We start from the raw sequence: 16,512 nt of genomic DNA on the forward strand, positions 1-16,512 counted from the left end.
AAGAAAACATAGGCAGTGTGCTGTTTGACATTAGCCTTAATATTTTCTGAATCTGTCTCTTCAGGCAAGAGAAACAAAGTAAACAAGTGAGACTACATCCAACTAAAAAGTACTGTACAGAGAAAGGAACTAACAACAAAATAAAAAGGCCACTTATTGAATAGGGGAAGATACTTGGAAATGATATATCTGATAAGGAGTAATATCCAAAATATGCAAAGAATTCTTACATATCAACATCAAAAAAGCAAACAACCCAATTTTTAAAAGGGCAGAGGACTTGAATAGACATTTTTCCAAAGAAGACATATAGAATGTGGACTCTAGAGTGAGACCACAGTTCAAATTGCCATGCGTGATGACCTTGGGCAATTCCAAAAAGCAAGGATAATTCTACCCTCAGGATGGTGACGTTGAAAGGAATAGAGAGGAAATATAAAGGCCAGCCCCTTAGCTGACCCATCTGGGCACTCTGATCAGTCTGCTGAGTATATCATGTCTTCCAAAAAATAATAATATATAAAAGCCAGAGAACAAATGACCTTGGTTCTACCCCAACACCCTGTGCGCAGTGTCTTATTTCTAAGGTAAGCTGGATTCTTTCCACTTCACTACAGAAAGAGGATGGATTTTCTCTACAAATTCAGTGAACTTCATCCCTCCCAACTGGGCTTGACTCCTATGTCTGCGTGCTTTTGGTTTCATAGCCAGTTAGACATTTAACAAGTACAATAGCAATTTGATGCTGCAGCCTCCTGATCCCCAGACTATGCTACCACCGCTGCTCTCCAGCCACCCAGCCACTCTTGAGATGTGTAAAGCCGCATGATGAGATGTCTGGCAGGTTCCTGTCTGCCAGAATGGCTCTTACACACAGGAAGTGCAAACAGGAAATTCTGTCAGGCTTCTCAATTGGCAGAAACCTTAACCGAGACATCTCTCTCTCTTAGACTTGCTTTCATCATTGTGGTTGGTTCCCACTGTCTGCCCCTGTTTTTTTTTTTTTTTTTGAAGCTATTAATAAATGATGAAGAATGTAAGCAATCTGCCCTGGTGAGCAGCAAAGCTGCCCAGATATTCACTGATTCACCAAACATTTATTCAGCACCTTCTAAGCGCCAGGCTCTGAGAAAAAAGAGCTACTTGAAAAATGATCATTAAAAGATGAACCCACTACAGACCTCCTCTTTGACAACCAAAGGATCTAGGGGTTCAAAATTCTAGCTGATGGGGCTCAAACCTGCAAATTTTGAACTCCTCAAACAAGAGAAAATTCCAGAGAAAATTCCATGGTGCCCTGGATCATGGTAAATTTCCTAATCCCTGAGCCTCAGCAGATGTTAATAAATGGTGGGTAAATTCAGGAATGGCTGGCCGTCAGGTAAAGGTCTTAGAAGGTGGGACTCTTCACAGAGAAGTTTCCAGAAATTAGGTTTGGAAGATATAACTAAGGCAGGACAAGTGTCTACCTTGGAGCCACCTTATCAGAGTTTAGAGAATGTATGTTTTCTATTGTCACATAACAAATTAATATAAATTAGTGTCTGAATTATTATCTCATAGTTGTGTGGATCACAACTCCAGAGCCAGTATGGCTGGAATCTCTGCTCTGGGTCTCATGGAGTCAGCCAAGCTGAGTTATTTCTGGAAGCTCTGGGGGGAAATGCACCTCTCAGTTCATTCAGATCCCCCTTTCTTCGCTGGCTCTCAGCTCCTCAGGACCACCTACATTCCCTGCCAGTGGTTCCACACATCTGCAAAGCCAGCAGTGGAAAAGTACTCCTACCTCCCACCTATCTTGTGATCTGATCTCTGACATGCCCTGTATCTGACTCCTAGACCTAGATTTAAAGGGTCTTGTGACTTGATTAAGCCCATGCAGGAAATCTCCCTATTTTAAGGTCAACCGATTTGGGAACTTAATTACTTCTGCAAAATCCCTTCATGCAATGCCTTGATTAGTGTTTGACTGAATAAGTGGGAGCAGATGTATGTACACAGGGGGTCAGGAATTCCAGGAGCCATCTCAGATTTCTGCCTACCCCCGGGCAGCGGGGGAAAGGCGGGTAGAGCCAAAGTGACTTCCTGAGGATCGCAGTTTGTACAATCTCCCTCCTACCCAAGGGCAGCAGCCACCACTGGGGAATTTCAGTTCCTTCATTTTCGAAGCAGTTCCTCCTAGGTGGCTCAGCGGTAAAGAATCTGTCAATGCAGGAGACATGGCTTCGATCCCTGGGTAGGAAAGATCCCCTGGAGGAGGATGTGGCAACCCACTCCAGTATGCTTGCCTAAACAACATGAAGCCACTCACAACCACTGTGTTTCCAGACCAAAATAAAAAATACGGGTATGCAAAGTCCCTGATCTCAGGGAGCCCTGAGAATAGTTGGGTGACAACACCTGTGATGCCATCTGAGAAATGGGGCCTCAGATGGCTCATTATTCATAGGAAGGTCAGTGTAGGAAGGCTTCAAGGAAGAAGTAGGGACTTGAAATTGTCACTGAAGAATGAGTACACTGAAGAATGACCACTGCACAATGGAAATAAGTTGGAATACAAGTTCCCAACCTCCAGGATCCAATGCCTGATGATCTGAGGAGAAGCTGATGTAATAATAATAGAAATAAAGTACACAATAAATGTAATGCACTTGAATCACCCTGAAACCATCCCCCTATAGGTCTGTGGGAAGAAATGTCTTCTATGAAATTGGTACTTGATGCCAAAAAGGTTGGGGACCACTGAGTCAGAGTGACTATGACTGAGCCAGCTCCTAACCAGAGCCTATGTGATATGGGGGCAGTTGGCACTGCCATGCTGGGGACACGTGAGGAGCTGAATGGAAGCAGAGTCATTCTCTGGCCATAGAAGGCTGCAGTGATAGCAAGACTTGGACAAGCCAAGAGCCAGGGACATGGATAATGGCAGGAAGAACTAACTGGCATCAGCTGCTCTTCCAGGACTGTGTCCCCACGAAGGATTGTCTCTTTTCTACTCTGGGAACATGACCAGGCCTGTATTTTGACTTCAACTGCCATGTGACAAATGCTATCACCCTAGGAGCAGCAGCACATCTCTAACTATGCATCTTTACCCCTTCAAGCCCTTCACTGACTTCCAAGGAGACATGGCAAACCCCTTAGCTATGGTCTTATCTGGAACAAGCTGCGTGGTAGTAGATCTCGTGTACCAGACTGGGCTGGTTACATGGCAAAGGGAGAGCTACAGAGTTTAGCCATCCTTCTGCACCCTCCTGAAGGCTTAAAAGACAACTGTCTCATCAAAAGTTTAAGAAGTCCAGCTTCTGGGCTCAGAACTAAAAACAATACATTTGGACAAGGCAGCACTTGCTTCTTAATTCCCCTGGGGTGGCAAGCCCTCTGGTTAAGATTTGAGGGAGATAGCTACAAACAAATGCAATTAAGGGGGAAATAAAAACATTGGTTAGCGACTTCCCTGGTGGTCCAGTAGTTAAGAATCCGCCTTCCAGTGCAGGGGATGTGAGTTTGATTCCTGTCCGGGGAACTAAGATCCTGCATGCCACAGAGAAACTAAGCCCACACTGTGACTGCTGAGCCTATGCCCGCTTGCTGCAACGACAGAAACCCACACACCACAATGAAAGATCCCACATTCAACAGCGACCCATGTGCTCCAACTAAGATCTGACGCAGCTAAATAATAACAAATATTTTTTTCAAAAAAAAAAATTGATTGAATACTTTTAAAATATTTCCCCCACTTCATCCTCGTTCCATTACCCTCTGGACTCTCTTACCAACAAGTGGTGAAAGGGCCTGCTAAGAAGTAATTTTTCAAGGTGTCTTATTCCATTATCATCCGGTTAAACAGAGTGTAACAAGGACTGTTAAACAGCACCCTAATCACTTTCACTATAAGGTAACTCTTGGCAGGTACATATGGTGAACGCTGACATTTAAGGGCTGATTAACACAGACTGTTCCTTGGCTCAAGAGAGATAAAATCTTTAATGTCCTCCACAATGTCTTTACTTTTCAGAGGCCTGGGCCAAATCAGATCCCTTTCAAGAGAGCATCTTGGGATTCCCTGGTGTTTCAGTGGGAAAGAATCCCCCTGCCAATGCAGGAGACACAGGTTCGATACCTGGTCCAGGAAGATCCCACATGCCTTATAGTAAGCCCATGTACCACAACTATTGAGCCTATGCTCTAGAGCCTGAGAACCACAACTACTGAAGGCTGCAAGCCCTAAAGCCCATGCTCTGCAACAAGAGAAGCCACTGCAATGAGAAGCCACCACACCACGATGAAGAGCAGCTCCTACTATCTGCAACTAGAGAAAAACCCACACAGCAACAAAGACCCAGCACAGTCAAAATTAAATTTTAAAAAAGATTTTAAAGAAAAATGAGTCCTAAAAAAAAAAAAAAAAAAAGAGCACCTTTAGGTTTGGACTAATCTCCAAAATTGTGAGGAATGATAAATTTCCAGAGGAATGCATGCCCAAGGGTAAACAGAACATCATTTCCAATCCCAAGCTCAGGAGCATTTAAGTATTTATTCAGTCAACAATTTTCCATTGAACATCTGCTATGTCTGGAGAAGGCAATGGCATCCCACTCCAGTACTCTTGCCTGGAAAATCCCATGGACGGAGGAGCCTGGTGGGCTACAGTCCATGGGGTCTCGAAGAGTCGGACACGACTGAGTGACTTCACTTCACTTCTTCTACTGTGTGCCAGGCATTACACACAGTGGAAAGTAAAGAACAGCTCCTGCCCTCGAGGAATGAGAGGGAAAGCAGACATCAATCAAATGATTTCACCACTAAATGTAAAATTACAACTGTTGAGTCCTGTTTCAAGGGAAGTTTAATCAAGTCAAGGAGGATGGGCCATGCTTCCCAGGAGAGATCTGAAAATGCTAATTTGGTGAAGGGGCTGGCAGGTTGAGGTAGAGCATGGAGCAAGGCAAAAAAGCATTTCAGGCAAAGCAAACAACACATGCTAAGACCAGATGGTGACAGCGAGTGAGCCTGGCCATGGTCCACTGAAGAACTGGAGGAGGGTCCTGGGGCAGAGCAATTAAGTGGTGTTATGGGCTGAACTGTGCCCTCCAAATTCATGGGGTAAAGCCCTAACCCCAAAATGTGACAATGTCTGGAGACAGAGCCTTTAGGGAAATAATTAAGGTTAAACGGGATCAGATTTGCTGGGCTCTAATCCAGTTAGACTAGCTTCCCTATCAGAAAAGGAAACCGTACCAGAGATCTCTGTCCCTGTTCCCACCAAACAAGGGCCTATGAAGACTCTGTGAGAAGGCTGCTATTTACAAACCAAAGAAGTAGGCTCACCAGAAACCATCCCTGCCATGTCCTGGCTCTCCAATTTCTAGCTTCCAGAACTATGAGAAAATAAATGTCTGCTGTTTAAGCCACGCCACCTGTGGTATTTTGTCATGACACTGCAGCTGACTAACACAACCAGAGAAACACACCCCATGAAGCTGAAGGAGCAGCTAACCATGAGGTCCTTGTGTTAAGGATTTTGATTTGCGACCTTGGAGCCATGGGAAGCCACTAAGGGACCTGAACATATGCAGCTGGGAACGACTGCATCAGTGGGACCCAGCGGCTGCAGCAGGGTCTCCCTAGCCAAGGGTCAACGCAGACGCTCCTCCAGTGGTGACAAACGCAGTCAAGGTCCCTCAAAGTGGAAAACGGACTCCAGGAGCTCAAGCTCTTTGAAGGTCCCTGCAAACGAAGGTGCCAGCAGCAAGCAGGGCCCAGGTGAGGCTGAGCACATTGATTTACAAGAACTCACAGTGGCAGGTGACCAGCCTTATCTCCAGTGTTCAGTATGCAGCCAAGGAGTAGAAGCAGAGAGTCAGCTGGGTCATCCCAGGGTTGCAGATCATCAGGGAAGGTGGATAGAAGGAAAAGGTGGAGAGAGATGACAGTCTCATCCAAGTGGTGGGTCAGAGGAACTTGCCTAGGGGGGCGAGACAGGGCTCCTTGACACCCAATTCAATATACTTGCTCTGTGCTGTCTCTACACGCAAAAAACCTTTTATTCTGAGTGGTTTTAGCATTAATAAGCTGAATGCACTGCTCAGTGAAGGCCTCCGCTGTCTTATTACACTTTGCCCCCAAGAAGTATGCAACGAAGACAGATGAACAGACTTGCTAATGAATGGGGACTGGGCTTCCAATAGTCCCTTCCACAGGAACGATGCATCTCTCCAACAGAGAAATGAAATCATTGAGGCAGCCTGATTATAAAACTAAAATAGCATCATTATGTCTGTCTGCCAGGGTGATCGCAGAACACTGGGAATTTATGACAGACATCACAAATAGAAAAATAAACATGAAACGCCATTTATTACAGCCACATCCACCCCAGTGAAGGGAGGAGGTCGGAATCTGAATTCTTGAGGCAAAACTCTTTTTTTCTTGAAATATCCAAACATTTGAGTCAAAATAATCTCTCACATTAAAAATGTCACTAATTTAATTTTGGTGATATTTCCCTGAGAGACTGAGTTGGCATAGCCCTTTATACATCAGAGAAAAAGTCTTTGCTAAGAAAATTAATGACACACACATGATTGTAAGACCAGAATTTAAACTAGTCAAGAAACAACTATTTAAATATTCTTCGGACACTTCAGAGTATTTTCAGGCATTCATTTCCATGTAATCAGTTGATACACACAAGGCTATAGAGATTGATTTTTCAATTAATTATATTTCTGCGTATGGTCTGCACATAGGGTGCAGAATTTCATGAAGTCAATGAAAGGAAAGCTGCAGAAACACAGGAATCAAATGACAAGCCACTGACAAACGAAGGTCTAGCCAAATTAGACCAGTTAATCCTAAAAGGAGGGGAAATTGACAAAGATGATGCGAGGACAGGAGCTTCAATGAGGGTGAATTAAACAGCAAAGAATTAAGAGAAGCTCTTGGGAGAAAGCTTTCTTTATAAGCTTCCTGTTCTAGAAAATCAAACACAATGGCCATCAAACCTCTTCTGTCAGAAAAATTACATCCTCCAAAAAGCATTTGTTTCATTCTGAAAAAAAAAGTTATTATAAGAATTCACATATGATTAGAAGCTACATATAATAAAATATGACTAATTTCATAATTTTCACTGCTGTTTTTCACAATGACGTCCCAATAAAACCTCTTTTCATGGGAAATTTTGGACTCCATTTTATTTATTTATTTAATTGGATGATAATCATTTTGCAATGTTGTGTTGATTTGTGCTGTACAATGCAAATCAGTCATAATTATATATATAATTATTTTATTTTAAATATATATATATATATCTCCCCCTCCCACCCCCGAGCCTCCTTCCCTCTGGACTCCAGCCATTATCAACATCTCAGCTTCCTCCATCTCTCCTATGAATACATGACTTTGACCTCATATCTGGGGTCTTAAGACTCAGAGGATATGATTCTGATCTCCTCCCTGCTTCTCTCTGACCCACCCACAAATACTCAAACACGCATCAGTTTTCTTTTCAGAATAGTTCAGTACAACGGCAACTCTCAATTTTTTTTTCCATCTAATACACATGATGGACAAAGTCTATATTCAACACATCCCCCACAATCAACCCAAACTGATGTGCAATTCCATCACTCTCTGCAGTTCCTTCCCTTTCCCTCTGACTCAGGACAGCAAACCAGAATTTTAAAAAAATAAATAAATAAACTGTACTTATTACAGAGTTCCGGTGGCTAAGACTGTAAAGAATCCACCTACAATTCAGGAGACCAAGGTTCAATCCCTGGGTGGGGAAGATCCCCTGGAGAAGGGAATGGCTACCTACTCCAGTATTCTTGCCTGGAGAATTCCATGGACAAAGTCTGGCAGGCCACAGTCCATGGTGTCACAGAGAGTCAGACACAACTGAGCTACTAACAACACCAGCCTCCATGATGTTTAATTTTTTAATTTCACAATCATCTGTAAAAAAAAAAAAATTCATAACTATCTTTGAAAGACAATCATAAACTTACAGATCCTTAGAAAGTAGCTGTAACTGAGTCCCAATCACTTTATGCTCTTGGAAGCTACCAATTACAATGCTTCTTTTAAAATACTCTTATTTCACTTTGAGTGGGTGACATCTGACAGCAAGCCACATGTACAATAAACACAAACATGAACGTCTGTGGACCAGGCATTGCACAGAACTCCAAGTGAGTGTTCAGAAAGACAAGATGGAAGGTCTGGGAAACCCTCTTGAAAGGAAGGCTCATTTTGCATATTCTCAACAGCCAAGGTATAGAGAGAAAAATGTACCAGCTCCTTGCTATCTTGGCATGGGACAAGTTATATTAGCAGTGACCATACAGAAAGAAATATGTCTAGAATTGATTTCTTACTGAGCTGACAGGAGGCAAGAAGGGACACTCATGTGTCCAGAAATGTGCATTTTCACATTATTATTGTTCTCTCCTGCAAATTGCTTGAGAGCTAGGAGGTGTCTCAGCATCTCTTTCTTGTTTGGATATCCCAATTTATTTTCATTATTCACCAGCCAAGAACCTCAGCTAGACTGAGGCACAATAGCAAAGGATGCAGAAAGGAAAAATTAATAACATTTTCTACATAGACTTCCTCATCTTGAGTAGATTTATGAATTTCCCTTCTGTTATGCAGAAGTTAGCATTTTTTAACAACGGGAGGAGAAAATCCTTAATGGTTTTTTTTATTGCCTCCAGAGCTCCAAAAACATCTTGCGCTGTGTTGTCATTTACATTTCACATTAAATGCAAAAGATGTTTGAAATGAGCAAATATTTGTTTTAATTTGATACATCTGTTAACTGAAGTGCTAAAAAGACAGCTAAATCACTATATTAAATTCAGCGATTTGTAAACAATTTATATTTTCATTTGTTCTGGGTTAAAAATGCCCCCAAAACATACGTTTTATGAAACCCACAAAGTAAATTGCATTGTATCAATCTGATGGATGTAGACCATGATTCCTTCCTCTTCATTCCATTAATTTATTTCCTAACTTGAGTTAATTAGTGAGGATCCTATTTTCAAAAGCTCTTTGAAATTCATTGGGAGAAGGGGACATTTGCAAGAACTGCTCTGCAAACCTACTGCAGAGGCAACAGGCTAAATACAAATGGTAAATTCCCCCAAGACATTACCACACATTGAGCACCTAATTGCGATTCAACAATCTATGCAGGGAACACAGTGGGTGATTAATATATAGTTGTTACAAGAAATGGGGAGACAAGGAGAAGGAAAGAATGAGGGCAGCAGAGAGAACAGACCCATCCTCAGCAATTAGTAACTGGATGAGATGATCTCCAAGTTCCTATTTGTCTCTCCCTAAAAGTCTGGGACGTTCTGATTTCATGTCTGAATGGAGACAGAACTTCAACTCGGAGACTGACATTGACTTGGAACAATACCCACTAGGAGAAGAACAGACATCTACTGAGAGAAATTTTTTTTAAAAATTAATAAAAAGAGATTGGTACGATAGAGAACAAAGAGAAATTAATTATTTTTGTTCTTGGTCAAATGGAATCTTACTTCCCAAATTAGAGTGGGAGGTAATGTCCTGTACTCAAAAAAGGAAAAAAGGAAATTTCTTCACGCTAAAGTATGAGTTACTGCTAGCAGTTTAAGACATGCCTAAAGGTATATGGGGGAAGAAAGAACTAGTCTTTCAATAGATATTCAAACAAATCCAATGTCTTGTTTCTTCCTGGAATATTTTGGGCAGAAGCCAGTGGGTAAGAGAGATTGAGTCGGGTTGGGTGCCCTCCCTAAGTCCCTGGACGATGTCACCCAATACAGACGCCTTACTCCAGTTTCCAGAAGTTCTGCTTTATTTCATTTTCCCTTCCCCTTGAGCTTATGAACAAGCCACAGGAAACCACTTATTTCCCTGCCCTTGTAATAACAGAGAAACAAATCTTGACTCTTTATTAGATCTGCTTCTTTTACTTTAACATATGTATTCTATCACTTTCGCTACAAGAATGTTGCCTATAGCATGAAATATACAGGATGGACCACTCTCAAGGCTCTATGTTTAAAGACAAAACGTTTTCCCATTCATATAGAGATAAAGAGTTGCAGAACAGAATAACATTCATCTTATTGCAGGTTTATAGGAACATCATAATCTTACCAAACTTACCTGTACATACAGCTGCAAAAACAAAGTCTTACTAAACAAAGAAGCTTGCAACAACCAACCATATCCCTTCCCTTTTAACAAAGAAGTTTGAATTCTAACTCAGGTAAGATGTTTCTATGGGACACTAGTCCACCATCTATTCAGTCTGCTGGCTTTCCAAATAAAGTTGCTATTCCTTGTCCCAACAACTTGTCTCTCAATTTATTGGCCTGTCATGTGGTGAGTGATAGGCAACTCGGAAACACCCCAGAGAAACAAGGTTAAAATCTGGGAGCTGCACTTAAGTGCATTTGAACTAGGTTCTCTCTAAGCCTGAAATTCCTCTTCTATGAAATGGAAATATGTCAAAAGCACAGCCCCTGATGCAGAATCAGGCATCCTCAACACGCAAACTCCCTTCTCTGATTTTGCACAGATACAATAAGATCAGGTCCACTGTACAGACACAGTGGAAGCCAGGGGTAGGGCTGGGCCATAACCCAGTTCTTGTCATCCCTCTTCAAGTGCCTTCCATCTTTCTTTCTTGTCTAACTTTCACCCTGGAACCTGTTTCTCAGGTTTCCCACACCAAAACAAACAGCACCATGATTTATTCCTCCTCGGATGCCACACTGGAGAGGGGACTGGGGAGAAAGGGAAACATTTGTTCCATCAACTCCCCCTTGACTCACACTCACACACTCACAAGGATATCTTTTTCTCCTTTCTGCTAAAAAATATTTTGAAAGACCCTTTGCTGCATACACTTTGTGTGTTTCTGGGAAAGCCCAGTCTCTCAAAGGGTGGCCACCAGGACTCTCTTCTAAGGTCTTGGAGGGCTACTGATCATGGGCCCCTTCCCTTCCTGGAACACAGAAGGATCTGACTCAAAATAGTTGCATCACAACAAAAGTTTGGGAAACAAACCAAGTTCTCTGCATGGAAATTGGGTATCAAACAAGCCGCAGGAAATCTGGGAAGCCAGATTTCCTGCTTCAGACAAACAAGCCAGCCCGCTCCCGCTATGTTTCTATGCTCTGATAACAAACAGACCCACCACGACGAACACTCAAGCACTACCCAGAGAAGTGGGTGTCTGAGAGCTCCACTTTCTTAAGACTTGGGTAGGAAACCACTTTGGGGGAACAAAGTCGCAGCCTGGAGAGTGTATTCCTGACAGCCTTGTTTCTGAGGAGGACAAAAATGGGAACACAGTTCAATTGCCTGAGAAAGGTTGCCCCAGGGTTAAGATGGGCTAGATAAGGATGCTCCCTTCCAGCCCTGCAGAACTTCGTCCTTCTCAGAGGACTTGCACCTGTCCTGAGTTACCTAGTTCAACCCTCACGTTTCTCAGTATTATCATCGCCATTTTACCTAAGCTGTCGGCCAGCTGTGACTCGGCCAGCAGTCACAGAGCTGCCACTGCTGAACGTACCTAGACTTTCTGACTTCTGGTCAAGTGCTCTTCTGATCATAACCCCAGTCTCCAAAACAGAGAGAAGAAGCATCCAGAGGCTTATATCCCTGCCTCTTCAACCTCAATGAACTTAGGTTCACACTTGTAAGGCAAGGCTTGGGTTAAGAGGACCTTGGGGGCAGTGGTGGGGTGGGGGTGAGGTCTGCTCCCAGGAGGCCCTGCACCCCGTACTCACTCAGGAAGATGATGGTCTGCCTCCGGGCGCTCCTGCTCTCCTGGCTCTCCAACTTCCTCAGCTGCAGCTGCTGCCCCTGGGCAGCCAGGGTGCCCTGCTTACTCCTCCTAAGCACCTGCATCATGCTCCAGCACATGAAGGCCACGGAGACCAGGACCACAAGGTAGACCACAAAGGCACTGAAGATGCTGGACTGGAACACTGTCCAGCGGCTGGACAGGTTGGTACAGATAGACATGTTGGAGCTCTCCGGTTGCTCCTGGTGGCGTGTGCGGGAGCGGTTGCAAATGAGTCCCCGGTGACTGGGCACGTTCACCAAGGGGTACTCAACTCCCATGGCAAAAAGCAAAGGCAGCGCCACTAGGGCGGAGGTGACCCAGACGAAGCCAATCAGCAGTTTCACCTGGCAGGGCCCCGACATGGCCTTATACCTGAAGGGGTGGCAGATGGCGATGTAGCGCTCAAAGCTGAGGGTCAGCACGTGCAGCAGAGTGGCATAGCTGCAAGCCTCAAAGAGGAACGTGTGCACCTTGCAGGACACGGTGTAGCTGGGTGTGGTCAGGGGGTTCCAGATGATGCTGTAGAACTCCATGGGCATGCCGATGAGGAAGACCAGGATGTCGGAGCAAGCCAGGCTTACCATATGATCTGTCACCTCCTTCTGCAGGTAGCCTTTCTTCTGTAGCACCTGGGTGACCCGAATGGTGACACTGTTCCCCAGGATGCCCACCACGAAGATAACCAGGTACACCAGGATGAGGGTGATTTTGATCCAGGTGGCCACCTCGAATTCGGGAACGTGGCTGTGATCAATGACCTGGGAGCAGTCCCTGCTGGGGTGGCTTGGGGAAGCCATGAGGAAGGCAGTCAGCCAGGCAACCGGGTCCAAAGACCTTCTCAACTTCCCTTCCTCCTCCCTGCGGAGCCCAAAGTTCTCAGCTGCAACTCACCGGAGTGGGCGCAGGGCTTTCTCTAGCTCACCTGGAAAAAGTAATTTGGGATTTCAGGTGCTTTTATGGAAACTTCCTGGGGCAGCCCAAGCTAGCCGAACCGGAGGCGCTTAGGGGTGGGGTTTGAGGGGTGGTGACTGGGCGAGGCGTGGTGAGCTCAGAGGAAGGAGGTTCCAGACTCGCTGCAGCCAGTCAGCCCACAGCCGCCAGCTCGCAGCCCCTTCCCCTGCAGGTTCCCGGCGCTATGTTCGGCTTCTCTCCGGCTCCCCTCCAAGCCACCTGGCCTTTACTGGTCAAACCCACCCTCCGGGAGCACGGTTTCCCGTGCAGAGAGGCTGGAGGCTGGGTGGTAAGCAATTAATCATTAACTATCGCCGCCTGTGCTCCCGGCCCCGCAGATCCACCCAGCAGGGGTTTGACTCAGCACCAGGCACTGTCCCGAACTTGGCTCGGGAGCACGGGGCGACGGCTGGCCCCACCTTCCCCGCCGCCCAAGCGGCCACCACCGAGTTAGCGTTGCCTTCTGGGCGCACGCGCATCCCAGCCCCGAGAGGCGCAGCCCGGGGGGAAACTGGAATGCGCTCCTGGACTTAGAGTCCCCGGCTAAGGCCCAGAAAGACCGGCTGCCCCCTCCTGCCTTGGGATCCCCTTCAAAGGTTGGGCCGCCACCACCACCAGATTGGGGGGCCGGACCCAGGCGCCGTCCAGTTGGCGGGGGGCCCCGGAGCAGCCAGCAAGCGCACGCTCTTTGGTGCCCAGCCGTCGAGCCCTGGGGTGTGCTGACAGTGAACGGTCAGGCTATGCCTGGCTGGAGCTGCTGCCCCAGGAAGTCTAATAAGGTCGCCATAGAATCCCTGCCTTTGCTGCAAAGCCTCTCGGCGGCGTTTGCACAGGGCCTGCTTCGCGTCCCTGCCTAGAGTCCCGGGGAACGAGCGCCAGGTTCCTTCCTTTAGTTTCACTCTGCTGCCCAGGCTCCTCCCCAGGCAGCGGCGGCGGGGAATCTCTAACTGGGGACGTGTAGATGCATAAGGATGGCGCCATCCACCGGGCGCTTCTGGCAGGAAGCGCGTCCTCAGTCCTCCTCCGAGGGAGCTGCGACCGGGACATCTAGGGCAGCAGGAGGGGTAAACATGACATTAAGAATCATGACGTTTTCCCTCTTCTCGGAGAGGAAAACCTTTCCGAGATTTTAATGGACCCATCTTCCTCTTCTAATTCTAAAATCCGAAGGAAGGCTGCCGCGCGCGGGGGTGGGGTGAGGAGGTGGGGGTGTCTGGTGTTGGGGGGGAGGCTTTCCTATGCATTGTAGAATATTTAGCATCCCCAGGTCTCCTGCACCCCACACCCAACCGTCACCCAACAAGGACAGCCAGGATGTCTCCAGATGTTGCCAGTTGTCCTCTGAGGAAGCAGAACTGGCCCAGGTGGAGAGCCACTGCCTTGAAGAAAGAAAACAGATCCTCTTTATCTGTTCATCCTGAGGGCCTAGCATAGACCTGTCCAAAAGAGAATCCTTAAATTATCACAGATTTTATTTTCTTGGGCTCCAAAATCACTCTGGACAGTGACTGCTGCCATGAAAGTTATGACAAACCTAGTGAAGTGAAGTACCCAAGTCGTGTCCGACTCTTTGCGACCCCATGGACTGTAGCCTACCAGGCTCCGCCATCCATGGGATTTTCCAGGCAAGAATACTGGAGTGGGTTGCCATTTCCTTCTCTAGGAGATCTTCCCAACCCAGGGATTGAACCCTGATCTAGCATCTGCCTGCAATGTGCGAGACCCAGGTTCGATCCCTGAGTCAGGAAAATCCCCTGGAGAAGGAAATGGCAACCCACTCCAGTATTCTCGCCTGGAAAATCCCATGGACAGAGGAGTCTGGTAGGCTACAGTCCACTGGGTCGCAAAGAGTCGAACACGACTGAGCGACAAACCTAGGCAGCATATTAAAAAGCAAAGACATCACTTTGCTGACAAAGCTATTTTTTTTCCAGTAGTCATTTATGGATGTGAGAGTTGGACCATAAAGAAGGCTGAGCGCAGAAGAATTGATGCTTCCAAACTGTGGTGCCGGAGAAGACTCTTGAGAATCCCTTGGACAGCAAGGAAATCAAACCAGTCAATCGTAAAGGAAATAAACCCTGAATACTCAATGGAAGGACTGATGCTGAAGCTGAAGCTCCAATACTTTGGCCACCTGATGCAAAGAGCCGACTCAGTGGAAAAGACCCTGATGCTGGGAAAGATTGAGAGCAGGAGAGGAGGGCAACAGAGAATAAGATGGTTGGATGGCATCACCAATTCAATGGACATGAGTTTGAGCAAACTCCAGGAGATGATGAAGGACACGGAAGCCTAGTGTGATGCAGTCCATGGGGTTGCAAAGAGTCGGACATGACTTAGTGACTGAACAACAGCAAAATTATCATAACCACCACCCTATGATGTGACCATTTTAAAGATGAAGAAACAGGTGTCCAGAGGAATAGATGCTTCCCCTCAAGGCCATAAGAGAGTGAGTAAGGGAGTTGAAAATGAACCCAGATCTATCAAACCCTGAACAGACCTACACTCCTAACAGGGAGGGAATTCTGGGAGCACAGAGGTGCTCAGAAACTGAGTTGGGAACAATACATATAGAGAAACAGGGACTTTATTTTCTGAAGTCAAACCTGGGCAGGTGGGATGAAAACCTCAGGGAGTATTTGATTTTGACATTGTCTCAGAGAAAATAAAAAAGTTGTATGGACATTGGATCTTTACAGTTAGCACCTTATGTGGCTAGAGTTTTGTTTCGTTTCCCTTCTCTGTTATATTACAAGCTCTGAGACCATGAACTCTACCTTTTCCCTCTCTGACACTTCTCTACAAAGCCCTAAATAGTATGTTTTGTTGACCCCTTTTCCCTCTATGATTTATGCTATTTGACCTACTTGCTGGCCCAGAAACTCTTAACTCACTTCCTCATTGGTGAGCTGTGCTTGGTGAACATGACCTTCATGGCCTTACAGCTGTCCCACAAAGCTCACACACTGAGCAAGAATGGACTCTTGGAGCTTTGGTAACTACAGATTAGAATCCTGAATGGACTCCTCTGCAAAAGGCCCTGGTTATTTGCTGTCCCAGAGTGACTGAGAAAAAGGTCTGGAAGAACCCCGCCCTCCAACCACTGGTACCACCAGCACAGCAAACAAACATACTCACTTCTTTCTTCTCAAGAGAAAACAAGTCAGGAACCTCACAAGTATCCCTCAGTCCTGCTACTGATCCTGCCTTTGAAAAGTTCCTCTTGGTCATTCTTTGAGCTCCTTTCCATGATTCGTTTCTTTGAACCCTCACAAGGCTACTAGGTAGACGTTATTACCCCATTTTACAGATGAGGAAATTGAAGATAGGAAAATTAAGTGACCAACCATTAAAGACTGGAGGCAGGCTTCCAACCCAGGTCTGCCTGGCACCACAGCCCTCTCTACTCTGGAAGGCTCTCTGTGCAGGACAAAACCATGTCAGGCTGAATAGTGGCATTTTGGGGAGAGGAGCTTTTTCTAAGTCACCAGATACTTCTCCTCTCCCCAGCTCCAGCATGCCAGTCATCCAGCAGTGTATTTGATAATTCCAATTTGTTCTGCTCAGACAAAATTTCCATTATTGTTCAATTTCTTTCATCAATTTTTTCTTTCACAAAGTGTGAACAAGGATTACAAATGCATGGCCAAATGGTGAGAATCAAGCTAATTAAAATTCGTTCCTTA

At 45.7% G+C, this 16,512-nt stretch overlaps 1 protein-coding gene across 1 annotated transcript in view; it reads right to left on the minus strand.

Annotated features, from left to right (window-relative positions):
- GPR39 (G protein-coupled receptor 39) overlaps window positions 1–13,297 on the minus strand; it is a 261,706-nt gene extending 248,409 nt beyond the window's left edge. Inside the window, exon 1 of the mRNA XM_070799957.1 lies at window positions 11,811–13,297. Coding sequence (XP_070656058.1) covers window positions 11,811–12,666 — 856 coding nt within the window. The 5' untranslated portion in view covers window positions 12,667–13,297. The remainder of the gene's footprint in view (window positions 1–11,810) is intronic.
- Window positions 13,298–16,512: the final 3,215 nt, after the last annotated feature.

Source organism: Bos indicus, chromosome 2 (genome assembly GCF_029378745.1).
Source record: "Bos indicus isolate NIAB-ARS_2022 breed Sahiwal x Tharparkar chromosome 2, NIAB-ARS_B.indTharparkar_mat_pri_1.0, whole genome shotgun sequence".
In the NCBI taxonomy this organism is placed as follows: domain Eukaryota; kingdom Metazoa; phylum Chordata; class Mammalia; order Artiodactyla; family Bovidae; genus Bos; species Bos indicus.